This window comes from Camellia sinensis, chromosome 8 (genome assembly GCF_055761805.1).
Source record: "Camellia sinensis isolate YWXY chromosome 8, ASM5576180v1, whole genome shotgun sequence".
Lineage (NCBI taxonomy): Eukaryota > Viridiplantae > Streptophyta > Magnoliopsida > Ericales > Theaceae > Camellia > Camellia sinensis.
The window spans coordinates 117,027,316-117,041,336 of record NC_138968.1 but is presented as its reverse complement, the minus strand read 5'-3'; the positions used below and the strand labels follow the sequence as shown (position 1 = coordinate 117,041,336).

At 33.9% G+C, this 14,021-nt stretch overlaps 1 protein-coding gene across 2 annotated transcripts; it reads left to right on the top strand.

Moving 5' to 3' along the window:
• Positions 1-5,325: 5,325 nt before the first annotated feature.
• Positions 5,326-11,674, top strand: LOC114312316 (ATPase 10, plasma membrane-type). 2 transcript variants are annotated; one of them, XM_082883209.1, is made up of 8 exons: positions 5,417-5,629; positions 6,480-6,512; positions 6,636-6,717; positions 7,288-7,448; positions 7,580-7,750; positions 9,838-9,963; positions 10,623-10,705; positions 11,384-11,674. In XM_082883209.1, the coding sequence occupies exons 1-8, from the start codon at positions 5,423-5,425 to the stop codon at positions 11,448-11,450; spliced, it is 930 nt and encodes a 309-aa protein (XP_082739335.1). In that variant the 5' UTR covers positions 5,417-5,422; the 3' UTR covers positions 11,451-11,674. The 2 variants fall into 2 exon arrangements, with proteins under 2 accessions (XP_082739336.1, XP_082739335.1); XM_082883210.1 differs by lacking the exon at positions 10,623-10,705 and having other exon boundaries at positions 5,326-5,629.
• Positions 11,675-14,021: the final 2,347 nt, after the last annotated feature.

Here is a 14,021-nt window from a genome sequence, read left to right as displayed (position 1 = left end):
AGCGTGGGAATGCCCGCTCGAGCGGAGACTTCATATTCGTGATTCATACAGGGTTCACACTCGAGCGGAAGTTTCCACGCTCGAGCGTAGAATCACAACATCCAGTATTTTTTCAGGCATAGCAGAGATGCTGTAAGAGTGCAAACCCCGCTCGAGCGTCACTTTCCCCGCTTGAGTGGGAAGACCAAAACTGGAAAAAACAATATGAGTACAAACTTAGGTTTTTCCATGGAATTTGACAACAAAGGGTCCTAACAATTCTATTCTCCCTAATAAATAATTCTCCCTTTTTTGATAAGCAAAAAAAGAAAAACTTTATTGATGAACAAGATAGTAGTACAACAATAAAGATAAGGGATAGATGCAAAAAGCATCATAGCGAAACAAATCGATCCTAACTAGGTTGGCACTGATAAGACCGCCCAATCATATGCTAGCACACCATCAAAAGTTGGTGAGAAACCAACCACAAACAAAAAAAATAAATAAATAAACAGCAGAAGACAAACAATAATCCTCTATGAATCTCCTCTGATCTTCACAAACATTAATCCTCCATGAATCTCCTCTACCTACAGAAAACAAACAGCATTCATCACAAATAGTCAATCTTCATCACAAAAGTCACAAACAAACAAACAGAGAGAGCCTTCAACACAGATGATTGAGCAGAAAGCTGAATAGGAAAATAGAACAACAGAATAGATAAGTGAACAGCAGAGTAGTATAGTAAAATCAGCAAAGCAAAACATCAACAAAAGTAATTAATCCATCAAATGCACCTTCTGATCTGGTTCAAATTGGATATAAAGAGATGGATAGAGTATTAATTCCTAATTAAATGGCACTTCAACCAGATTGCAACTCTAATCTTGATGAGCTCACAAAGCTCCATGAAGTTAGGATGAGCACTATTGAACACACAATCATTCCTAAGCTTCCAAATTGACCACATAGCAGCAAATGGGATGGCATTCCATAGTTGGAGTTCTTTCTTCCTAATTTTAGTGCCAGACCACCAAACAAATAAGTCCACCACAGAACCTGGGCATACCCAACATAAACCCCACCAATCTATGATGTTAGACCAAATTTGCCAAGTAAAGGGACAATGAAGCAATACATGATTAATGGTCTCAGGATTTGCTTTACAAAAAATACACTGAGTGGCAACCTCCCCTCTAAGAATACCAATATTATGAAGGAATATAGATGTTTTGATTCTGCCTTTCCAAGCCAACCAAGAAAAAAAATGTACTTTTGGTATTGTGATGTTATTCTAAATGAATTTAGATAGAGACAAATCTGAACCTCTGTTGGACTGCAGCCAACAGAATAACTCACTAGATTTGAAGACACCTGGACTAGAACCTTTCCACCTCATGCTATCCTCCACCCCAGACCGTAACAGTGGCCCATTACCTAATAAGATTTGTAGGTTTTGGACTTCCTTTACTTCCCATGCCATCAAGGGCCTCCTAAAGGTTAAATTCCAGTTGGAATAGTTAATTTTCCTATCCAAAAAGTCTTTAAGAGAGCCATCTTTATCAGAAGAAAGACTAAATAATCTAGGAAAATGAGATTGAAGACATTCAACACCTAGCCAACTATTCTTCCAGAAAGAGATACTAGCCCCATTACCAACAACCAATTCTGAGTTAGCTAAGAAATAATTTAATAAAGCAGGGTTACCTGAAGCTAAACCCATAATGCCCTTCCAGATCCAGGAGCAATTAGTAATAGTACCTTGGGAGTGGAACCAACTACCAGATCTGGCGTTGTATTTACTGCATATCAATCTTCACCATGGGGCTTGTATTTCAATACAGAACCTCCACCACCATTTACCAAGTAAACACTAATTAACTTGACCCAAACTTCTAATGCCTAACCTTCCTTGATTTTTTGTCATTGAAACATCCTTCCAACTGACCAGATGAGCCTTTCTTTTGACATCTGAGTCTCTTCACAGAAAGGAAGCTTGAATTTTATCCACCTTTTTGAGTACACACTTTGGCATTTTGAATAGAGAAAGATAGAAGATTGAGACTCTTGATAAAACTGACTTGATGAGGGTTAGTCTTCCAGCGAATGATAATATTATCTTTTTCCATCCAGAAAGTTTACCTTTAAATTTATCCAGAACAGGTTTCCAAGTTGTTTTCTATCTAGGATTAGCACCAAGTAGAAGTCCAAGATACTTTAATGGCAGCTTCAGAGTGAGGTAGTTTAGTTTCAATGAGAAATCATTGACCAAAGTCTCAGAGACGCCAATTCCACAAACTACACTCTTATGGAAATTTATTTTTAGACTTAACATAATTTCAAAACATCTAAGAATTCTCTTTAGAGTTGTGATTTCAAGCAAATCCACCTCACATAATAGGATAGTATCATCCGCAAATTGTAGGTGAGTGAATTCCAACCCACTAGGTCCAACAACAGCCCCTCTAATTAAACCAAAATCCTTTGCTCTTGTTAATAACAGATTCAACCCCTCTGCTACAATGTTGAAGAGAAACGGAGAGAGTGGATCACCCTGTCTGAGACCTCTTTCTGGTTGAATTTCATCTGTAGGTGAACCATTAACAAGAATGGAAATACTTGCAGTTGATAAGCAAGATTTCATCCATCCTAGCCATTTGGAACCAAAACCAAACTTTACAAGCAAATCGAATAGAAATTCCCAATTCACCGTACCAAAAGCTTTTTCAAAATCAAGCTTGGTGATCATCCCTTGCTTGTTTGATTTTTGTTCCACCAATCTACAATCTCATTGGCAATAAGCACTCCATCTAGTATATTTCTACCTCCAAGGAATGCAGATTGAGCTTCACTCACAATGTTAGACAGGACAAGCTTCAGCCTCTTGGTAAGGACCTTGGAAAGAATTTTATATATAGAGCTTATCAAGCTAATAGGTCTTAAATCAAATAGGGACACTGGGTTTTCTTTCTTGGGAATAAGACTCACAAATGAGCAATTGGAACCTCTAGCCAAAATGCCATTCTCATGAAACTCCTTCATAAAGTTCAAGATATCATGCTTCATAAATTTCCAACATTTTTGACAACAGGATAGGTTAAAGCCATCAGGACATGGGGCTTTGTTTCCATCACAATCCTTAATGGCAGCCCAAACTTCATCTTCAGAGAAGGCTCTTTCCAACATGGCAGGTGCAAAATTAGGAGTGTTGATGGAGTTAAATTGCCCCCCCAATTTAGGCCTACTTTTCCAATGCTCTGTGTAAAGTGAGTTGAAATGGTTCATAACTGCAGATTTAACTTTAGCAAGTTGCACCATTGAGATCTCATTAACCTCTATTGAATCAAGTGAATTCTTCCTTTGTTTGCTTGTGGCAGTAATATGAAAAAACTTGGTATTCTTATCACCTTTCAATGACCAGTTGAGCCTAGATTTCTAAAGCCATAACCTTTCCTCTATCTTTCTCAACTTCCAAACTTCCTCCAATAACTCCATCCTTCTAGCAGATTCATTGGCTTGGAGAATTCTATCCTCAACTAACAAGTCTCAAGAGTGAAGTTCAGCTTCCCTCTGCTTGAGATTTTCATTGATGCTGCCAAATACCTCCTTATTCCAATTTTTCAAACACATTTTTAGAGCTTGCAGCTTCTTCGTTAGGATGTACCCTGTCCATCCCTCCAAAGAAGTTTGTTCCCAATTTTGCTTGGCTGTTTGAAAAAAATTGGTGTCCATAAGCCAAAAGTTGATGAACCTAAATGGTCCAGGTCTCCAATCTCTTCCATCCACCATAAACAAAAGAGGGTAGTGATCAGATAAGGATTTAGGCAAACCCCAAAGTTTGAAACTAAAGGATTCAAGCCATTCTGGATTTAAAATAAACTTGTCAATTCTACTCCACCTATCAACATCCTCAGAACTGCCCCATGTATATCTTCTGTCCAGCATGGGTAACTCTACCCCTTCATTTTTTTCAATAAAATTCCCAAAATCTTTCATCCCCACATCCTTCCTAACACAACCCTTCATTTCCCCTATAGTTTTGACTTCATTGAAATCACCCCCAATGCACCAGGGGTGAGAGAAAGTGGGTCTAAGACTGACTAACAATTCTCAAAGTCGCCTTCTTTCCAGCACATCATTAGAGGCATAGACATTAACAATAATACAACTAAAGTTTGAAGAGGTGATACCTGAAAGCAAGATGAAATTCTTATTACAGCAATACTGTGACATAGTGAAAGACTCTGGATTCCAGATACACAATAGCCCACCAAACTTCCCCACTGCATTAACAACCATGAACTCCATTTGATCCCCAGTCCATAAAGATCTCACAAATCATTCTGAAATCTCAGCTTTCTTTGTCTCTTGGATTAAAACAATATCTATTCTCCTTAGTCTAATTAGCTCCTTTAATTTCCTCACTTTCTCAAGTTTTCCCAATCCTCTGATATTCCATGATAACATCTTCATTAATGAACAAAATAGAGCTCCCAACCACCTCGTCCTACAAATCAGGACTGTTTAGCAGCACCCAGCTGCTTCCTTCTCTCCAAATCTTGGTTTTCAAGCTCCATTATCTTCTCAATTACTTCAATCTCCTTCCCTAAAACAATAAATAAATAACTATAATCAAACAAAGTGGGAGATAGTTTGGGGCTTCATGGAACTCATAACCACTTTCAAGTTGAAGATTTTTCTATATTATAGGTATTGTGTTGACAATTCTCTTTTGGGTTATACAGTTCCCTAACTTGTTTGAGGATTGTGAGGCTGTTCGTATACAAAGATTGCATGTTGTCATTCTTTTTTTCATGTCAAAATTTTTAAGCCATGCACTGCGACAAAATGCACATTTGGCGATCAAAATTAGCGACTAAAAAAAATTTAGTCGCAAAAAATTATAGAAATGGCGACGAAAAATTTTTTTAGTCGACAAAAGTAAAATATTTAGCTACTAATTTTTTTAGTTGGGGTATATTGTTTGTTGGTGACTAAAAAAAATTTTAGTCACCAAAAATGCCGGAATTGGAGACAAAAAAAAAATTTAGTGGCCGTAGGTAGAGATTTGGCTACTAAAACGCTTTAGTCGCCAATTGGAAAATAAAAAATTATGTTTTACCTTTGGCGACTAAAATTTTAGTCTCCAAAAGTTTATTTTCAACGACGAAAAATAATTTTAGTCGCCGTAGGTAGAGATTTAGCTACTAAAACGCTATAGTCGCCGATTGGAAAATAAAAAATTATTTTTTACCTCTGGCGATCAAAATTTTAGTAGCCAAAAGTTTCTGTTCAGCGACGAAAAATAATTTTAGCCGCCAAAGAACTAAAATTATTGAAGGGAGATATTTTAAATTAAAATTATTGAAGGGAGATATTTTAAATAGTTTGGAGGGATTTATGAAATACTTTCAGCGACTAAAACTTTTAGTCGCCAATGGTGCAATATATATATTTTGGTTTCCAAACCACAAACCAGCGCCTTTCTCTCTTTCGTCAGCGGTTCTCCCTCTGCCTCTCCCTCTCACCACCGACTGTCACTACCACTGTCGCTGGTCACCGTCCATCCCCACCGTCCATCCCCACCGTCGCACGTCGCCACCGCCATCGCCGAAATCACCACCAACACTGCCGCAAATCACAGGTTTGTCACTGTCACGTTCGGTCCTCTCGCTCGTTGTTGACCTAGGTCTCTCTCTCTGTTTCTCTCTCTCTCTCTTTCTCCCTTCCCCTATTTCCCCATTTCTCACACTTCATCTAGGGTTTATATGATTTTTTTAGTTTAGTTTTGTGTTGATTTCGATAATGGGTTTGGTTGAAGTGTTTGATTTCTATGAAATTATGATATTCTTCACGTCAAAAATGGGTTTGATTTTCGAAATTATAATTTATATGAAATTATAATATTGCCCAATGAAATGAAGTGCCATCACTTTCAGAAAAATAAATTTGATTTTTTTTTTCCTGTTAGTTGAATCATCTATTCCTACTCATCAATATCTTTGTCCATATCAATTTGTGTGTATGTGGTGGAGGGAGGCAGTTTTACACCTTATAGTTTTCAATTTTTTAGGTTTGCCAATGTTCATGTCTTGGTGTTTGTTAGTATAGAAAAACTTTGTACACCATGTGTTTGATGATATGCCCATAAGAAAACGTATTATGTTTTAAGTGGTGGCTAGGATGGCTAATTTGATTTTTCAGACTATACATATGAAAATTTCTGAGAAGTCTAAAGTCTGAAGTTTTTCGTGGCTTAGAAGTCTGAAGTTTATGTGCATGAGAGTTATATTTTTTCATAATATTTTGGGAAGGAAAATGTTTTATCATTGTGGGTGCACTGAGTCTTTGATGGCCAACATCAATAAGCATGCATGGCACATCAGAGAACATATAGGACCACCAATGCACTCTTCCATATATACATGTCCTTATTGTAATTCTTGCTCTGATTAATGTTTCAATACTTACATGGGTTACTTGTGATTATGCAGATATATGCTGTCTCCATAACAATTCGGATTGTGGTAAGTTGCGAGTATCCTATGTACTGTAATTTTTGTTTCAAGTATGAAATATACCAATCAAGTTAGAAATTTTCTTTTGTCTCTTAAACCTCACAAAATTTCTGAATTTTAATCTTCTTGCAGCTTGGTTTTATGCTCCTAGCATTGATATGGGAATACGACTTTCCGCCTTTCATGGTTCTGATTATAGCAATATTGAATGATGGTAATGTTTCAAGTGTGGAAGTCTTTTTTATATGAACAATGAAGAAAGAAGAAAAATAACAAATGAAATTTCGAAATTAAGCAATGTGGCTTGGCTTGGCTTTAATATTTTGAATGGAAGTTTGAGCCACTAATTTTTTCCCCGACATTTAGGAATGAGATAAATGGGATCTTTTTAAGAAAAATAAATGCTTAGTCTTAGTTTGACTTTGCTTTTACCTGGCTCTGTGCTAAATAAGTTTACACTGGTTATGTATTAAGTTTTTTTTTGTAAATATAAATATTTCAAAGTACAATAAACCAAACTGTAGTTTTTTAAAATCTAACTTGCCTGTGAAGTGATAATATCAATTTTAATTTTGGGGTGTAGGGGGCAAAATATCCCTGCTCAGCCAAAAACAAAAAACTTATTCTTATTTGTTAGTTAAAAAAATCACTTCCCATTGCAATTGAAAATTCTGTTTTACAATATACAAACTGTGATGCTTAGCCATCTGGGAAAAAATAAAAAATAAAAAAGAACTTGGTGTATAATGTGTACTAAAATATGTTTCTTTGTCTTTGTAAACAGGGACCATCATGACAATTTCAAAAGACAGGGTGAAGCCATCTCCGAAACCCGACAGTTGGAAGCTTAATGAAATATTTGCAACTGGTGTTGTCATTGGCACTTATCTTGCTTTAATTACTGTCTTGTTTTACTGGGTTGTAGGAAGCACTTCTTTCTTTGAGGTACCATAATCACAGAATTGTTTCTTTATTTTGTTTGTTAAGAAGTTCCGAGGAAAAATATAAAAATACAAATCTTGAATTTGTTTTATGTTTCTGAAATCAGGCTTATTAAATTACTGATTTGGCTGCAGAACCATTTTGGTGTGGAGTCTCTATCCAGTACTGAAGAAATTTCATCAGCTATGTATCTTCAAGTCAGCATTATCAGCCAAGCTCTTATATTTGTTACCCGCAGTCAAAGTTGGTCATTTATGGAGAGGCCTGGGATTCTCCTGATGTGTGCATTTGTTGTGGCTCAATTGGTAAGGTTTATTCAACTAGGAAAGACCCTCCAAACATTACATGGTCCTCTTTTTTCACATGTCTGACCTTTAATGTGTTTTTGTAATTATGCCAGATTAAAAACCTAATTATTTATTTTTTATACTAATATGTAAAGCAAAGGCTGGATTTGGTGTGGATGTCACAGCTTTTGTTTTTCGAAAATGCCCTCCTGTAATTACTGAATTGAACCATATCTACAGATCTGTAATTGCCAAACTCAAGCACACCCACACTTCTTGTTCAACTTAAGATTGGACTTGGCATATTGTTCGACCGACACTAATATAATGTCAAGGATGGACTTATATATGCCATGGGTTTTAAATATATATATATATATATATAAAATCTGAAAATTATATAAGAAAATAAATACGTTTTTCATAACTAGAATTGATTAAAATCCCTAGTCTGCAAAGAAGAGAAGGCAGAGGAGGAGTCAGTAAGTTACTTGAACACAACTCAAGATTCCTCACTTTAGTATAGATAGATTGTTTTACATTTGCCATCTTCTGTAACTTATCGTAGATACAGGACAACATGCTTAATATACATTTTCATCTTATTTTTTACTTTTATGCCAGTAGAAATTGATGTTGTAGTAAAATTTATGTTAGTATATATAACCATATATAACCATATATAACCAATAAATATGGTAACTAAAGCACAAGATATGTACGGGAGATTCATTAATCGATGTGAGACCGTTTAATATTGTGTTTAATTGATAAATGTAATTAAACCTTAAACCTTAAATAAATAAATAAATAAAAAGAAAAAAAAGAGAGAGTTTTTCCACTAATCATTCTCAGATAAGAGTTTGCCGAATTAAAGTCTAAATCTCAGACTCAATCCAAGTAAAAATCCAATGATGTATATGTAGAGACAACAAAAGTTACATATTTTTATTCCTTTATCTATCAATAATTGCCCACTTATCATACACTCCATTCACGTTTGCATATGTAATGATTTGATTCCCAATTATTAACAAAGCTCCAATTATTAACAAAGCTACACTCCACTCATTGTGATCTTTAACATCATCTCGAAGTCCTAATATTTGTTGCCATACAAATCATTGCCACCTAAGAAGCACGGACACGGACACGTGACACGACACGGACAAGCCGACACGTTAATTTTAAAAAAATGCAGGACATGACACGTGAAAGACACGCATGAAATATATAATTTTATATATTTATTATATATTATATATATGAATATATCATTCAAAGATAATAAAAAATTCAATATAGCACTATTTCCTATAAATTTATATGATTTTTGTTTTATTATTGTATCTTAAGTTGTTTTGTTTAAACTTATAATTAGTTTTACATATGTATAATCAATAGACACATGTGTTTAAACAATTGACACGTGTGTCCTCCAAGTGTCCAAAGAGCGTCCGGGTCTTTAAAAATATTTAAAAAATAGGACACGTTTTGAAGAGTATCGGACACGTGTCCTAAGAGTGTCCAAAGAGTGTCGGTGTCCGACACGGACACGACACGGATACGTCACCTTCTTAGAAGTGTTCGTGCTTCTTAGATTGCCACAATCATGTCCATTTTCATCAATTAGCCATCAATCACCACATCTGCTCTTTGGTTTGGCTTGCTCCACCCTTAATTTTTCTGTCTTCTTTTTCTCAATAGTTGGTTATATATTATGTGCCATATTGTTTTCTTTTTCTATTCTTTGCTGAACCAGCTTTGTTAGGATATGAGGAGGATGGGTTAATTTGATGGGCCTTGGTTATGGTTGCTAGGGGAGGGGTCAGGAAGAGTGTCTGGTTTTGTTTTGAAGGGTCCTTCATCCTTTACCTTTTTAGAGGAGAGAGTAGAAAACCTGAGTCCAGAGTTTCTTCAATAATTAATTACACAATGGTCCTTTCTGAAGTGAGACGAGTAGGGCATTTTTGGTTCAGCAAGTTGAGATTATCTGTTGTTCCACTAACTGTGTAGTTGCTCCATTTTCCTGTTGGTTGCTGTCATTTTAGGAAATCTTAATTTGCGTTGTGAATCATGATGATTTTATGTTATTCTTTCTGTAGTTTTCCCATTTTGCATGGGTCCAAGCAGATAGAAAATCTGGGAGGCTTCGTGATCTAAAGTATCCATTGATTTCTTATTTTACCAAATCAATTTCAAAATCCTATGGTGTGTTGATTCCAGATCAGGTATGCTCTTTCTAATTTTTTTGCAATTGTTTGATCTTTCTTTCGTGACTTTGCCCTCACCTCATCCTACAGAATATATTTTTTTTCCATCTTTATCATAAGTCATTAGAAATAAGCTAAACTCTTTCAAGGTTAGTAAAGATAGAGGGGAGTTGAGGATTCATGAGAGTTTGGATGAGCTTAGGACAGATTTGGCAGACTATATTGTGGTTATGAGTTTGGATTAGCTTGGGACAGATTTGACAAACTCTTTCTGGAGTTTGATGGTTTTCTTTTCTGTGGTCTTATGAGTTTGGTTTGTATATATGGTTGGGACCATAAAACTATATGGAGCTCCTTATAACGACACTGATGATTGGGCAAAGTGGTACATATTTTGGGCAAACAAGAGTGGTGGCTAAGAATCATGCTGATAGCAATTATAAGCTAGCGAAGGATTGCCTTCTATTAGAGGTCTTTTTTGTCTCAATATATCCTCATTAGCTCAATTTATTCTTCTTTGACTGAATGAGCAATTTTAAGGCTCTATTTTTTAATTTTATTTTCCATTTTAATTTTAAAGATTGTCTTGGGCTGGGTTTAGGGAGCAATCTTTGTTTCACTGCTGCTGCTTTGTCTTGCATATCCGTGCTCATGAAATTGTGCATGTTCACTGGCAGTTGGTTCAGATCAAACTGCATCAGAAAAGTAGTATTCCTTTTTCTCCCCATGGCTTTATACTAAACCGAGTGAGACTAAGATGGTGAGTTATATGATTTAATAATTGTAGCTCTGTTTTTGACTTAACAATAACCTATGATGCCTCTGTTTTGTGTGGAGACCCCTAAACTATCACTTTGTGCCCTCAATTAGGGACAAATAATGTACATCAAAATTCGGAACATTGAGAAACAATTTCCGCTATAATGGAGTTCAAATGCTTAAAAATTTGACTCCAGTGCAGATAACTAGCATATTAGCATATATAATTAAGATGGACAACGTCTTCGCTTTATTTTTGCCTATGAATGATCCGCAATTCTTAAATCATGTTTTCTAATTCAATATTTGACAATTTTGCTTGCCATTTCAATTCATAAAATAAAGTTTATAGAATTTAATGACAGTGTGTCGTGTCTTTGTCTAACAATAGCACAATCACCATAGCTTTATTCCTAGCCAATAATGGCGCGTTTGCGCGTGGGGGTCCAACTAGTTAATGAAAAAGTCCAGTCCAAGTATTGACAAAGAAAAGCTCTTTATAAAATCTTCCTAGCATGAGTATTTTTGTTAAATATTTTATCAAGCTCAAGTTCAATTGTTTTATCAAGCTCCCTCGATGGCACATGCAAGGTTACTTAATTATGTTAAATGTTTCATAATAATATCTTCCTAGTATGAGTATTTTTGTTTCTCGAAATGACTTATTTTCATATTGTAGGTATGAGACCTTGTTACTGGAAGACTTTTACAAACTCGAGCTTTTCCACTATCAATTACTGCAATAGTTGTTGATCCAACAGAGACGAAGTTATTTTCTGGTGGTATAAATTACTAGTGGATATTTATTTTTTGTATACGGAGGACATCATTTTTGTATGATTATCTGTTTGTATAGAATTATTATTTTGGGTTGGATTATATTTGGTTTGTATAGAATTTGATGTTACAAGACCAAATTTTTGGATGGTTGAAAGTGAAATAGAAATAGACATATATATTGTTTTGTTTATATACAGTGTGCAGGTCGCACGAAATAAATACAGGTTGTGCAGAAATTAATAATAATAATAATAATAATAATAATAATAATAATAACACTAAATAAAGTTTTTGGTGACTAAATGTTTAGTAGCCAAAAAAACAAAATAAAACTTGTTGGCTACTAAAAATTTAATAGCCAAAAACAAATCAAAGATTTTTTGGCGACTAAAAATTTAGTAGTAAAAAATATATGAGACATTAGGCAACTAAATAGTTTTAGTAGCTAAAAAAAAATATGAAAATTAATTTTTTTTAACGACTAAATATTTAGTAGCTAATAATAAATGATGCTTTGGGTGACTAAAAGTTTTAGTCGCTGAAAATGAAAATTAATTTTATTTGAAAACTTTTGGCGACTAAATATTTAGTCGCCAATACGTCGTACTTTTCCCTACTAAAATATTAGTAGCCATTTATAAGACTTTTGGCGACTAAATTTTTTTTAGTCGCCAAAACCGTCCTCGACTGTTTTCCCGCGACAAATCTAGTGACCAAAATATTTAGTCGGGAAAAGGCTTCGGCGACTAAAAACTTTATTTTTGGAGACTAAAACTTTAGTCGCCAAAAGTACATTTTTTTGTAGTGATGGTAGGTTGTTTTTTTTTTTTTTTTGATGCGGATGATAGTAAAGTTTTATAAATTAAAGAAGATATTTTGTATCACTCATATTTTAATGTTAAAAACAACATATTATATGAACTAAAAGCAAGATATTTTACTGCCAGTAGTTCCTTAATTTGGGATGTTGGGAACTTGGGAGAGACAAGTGGGATACAAAGTTAAGATTTTCTGTCTCTAAAATATATGTTCTTTAATGTACTTTCAGCCCATGATTATGGCAGTTCGTATACAAAGATTGCATGTTGTCATTCTTTTTTTCATGTCAAAATTTTTAAGCCATGGTAGGTTTTTTTTTTTTGTTTTTTGATGATGTGGATGATAGTAAAGTTTTATAAATTAAAGAAGATATTTTGTATCACTCATATTTTAATGTTAAAAACAACATATTATATGAACTAAAAGCAAGATATTTTACTGTCAATAGTTCCTTAATTTGGGATGTCTGGGATGCTGGGAACTTGGGACAGACAAGTGGGATACAAAGTCAAGATTTTGTGTCTCTAAAATATATGTTCTTTATGCTGTGTTTGGTTGGGGGATTTGAGCAGAGATTTGGAAGGGAAATGAAAAAGGTTGGTGAAATGTGAATAAAATATGTCTATATTTTACATAATTTCACACATCTTTTTCCTTTTATTTTTCAAATCCCTTCCTAAATCTTTAAACCCAACACAGCATAAATGTACTTTCAGCCTATGATCATTCATCCATATTCTTCTATTTTAAGATTTTCATCATATTGTGCAATAAAAAACACATGAGACACATGGGAGCAAAATTTTGAAAACTGAGAATTTATCATCAAATTTAATTTTTATCTCATGGATAATTTCTTATGTACAAAATATATATACATATATATTATTTTTGGGTACCATTTCCAAAAACTACTCCTACTTCTAACTAATTGATTTGAATATGAAAAAAAATCCAACGATTAATTAATAATAACTAAACCAAATACAAAAATAAAAATAAAAACAAAAACAACGTGATTTTTTCAAAAAATAAAATAGTTTTCATTTTTTTTTATTTTTTGTATTTAACATTGAAACTATATCATTTAGGATATAATGTGACATCAGAGCATTTTCAACAGTCTCTTAGAAAGGAGCATGTTGGTTATTGTAACTAGTTTCATCTTATTTTACTTCATCCAATGTGCTAACTACTGTAAAAGTCATTTTAGCAAAATTCTTCCAAGTTAACTACATTTGGAGTCATTGGAAGCTTTATAAACAGTTTCTGTGAATAAATAGAGTAGGTAGATGAAAAAAATAGTTAGGTAAAATAAATAATTTAGCTTCTTTATAATTTAACTAGTAAAAAATAAAGAGTTGCATTATAGTTGTTCATTAGAATTTACTTTGCATTCTATCTATCCACTATTAAAACTTTTTGTTTACCGTTCAAATTAACCTTATTTACCACAAAATGACTATACTTACCATTTTTTTTTAAAGTATAACTAGCCAAATTATTATTTTAGCTAAACTAGCCAATAAACCATGACAAAAATATAGCTTTAGCAAACCAGCCCAAGAGCTAGTTAAAAATTAAAATAACTTAAGCTACAGTCCCTGAATATATTTATTAAGCCACTGTTTACTAGCAATCTTAATATTTTATTCTTAATAAATCACTCCATTTTTAATATAATTGTATTTGAAAAAATAAATAAAGAATACAGTAAA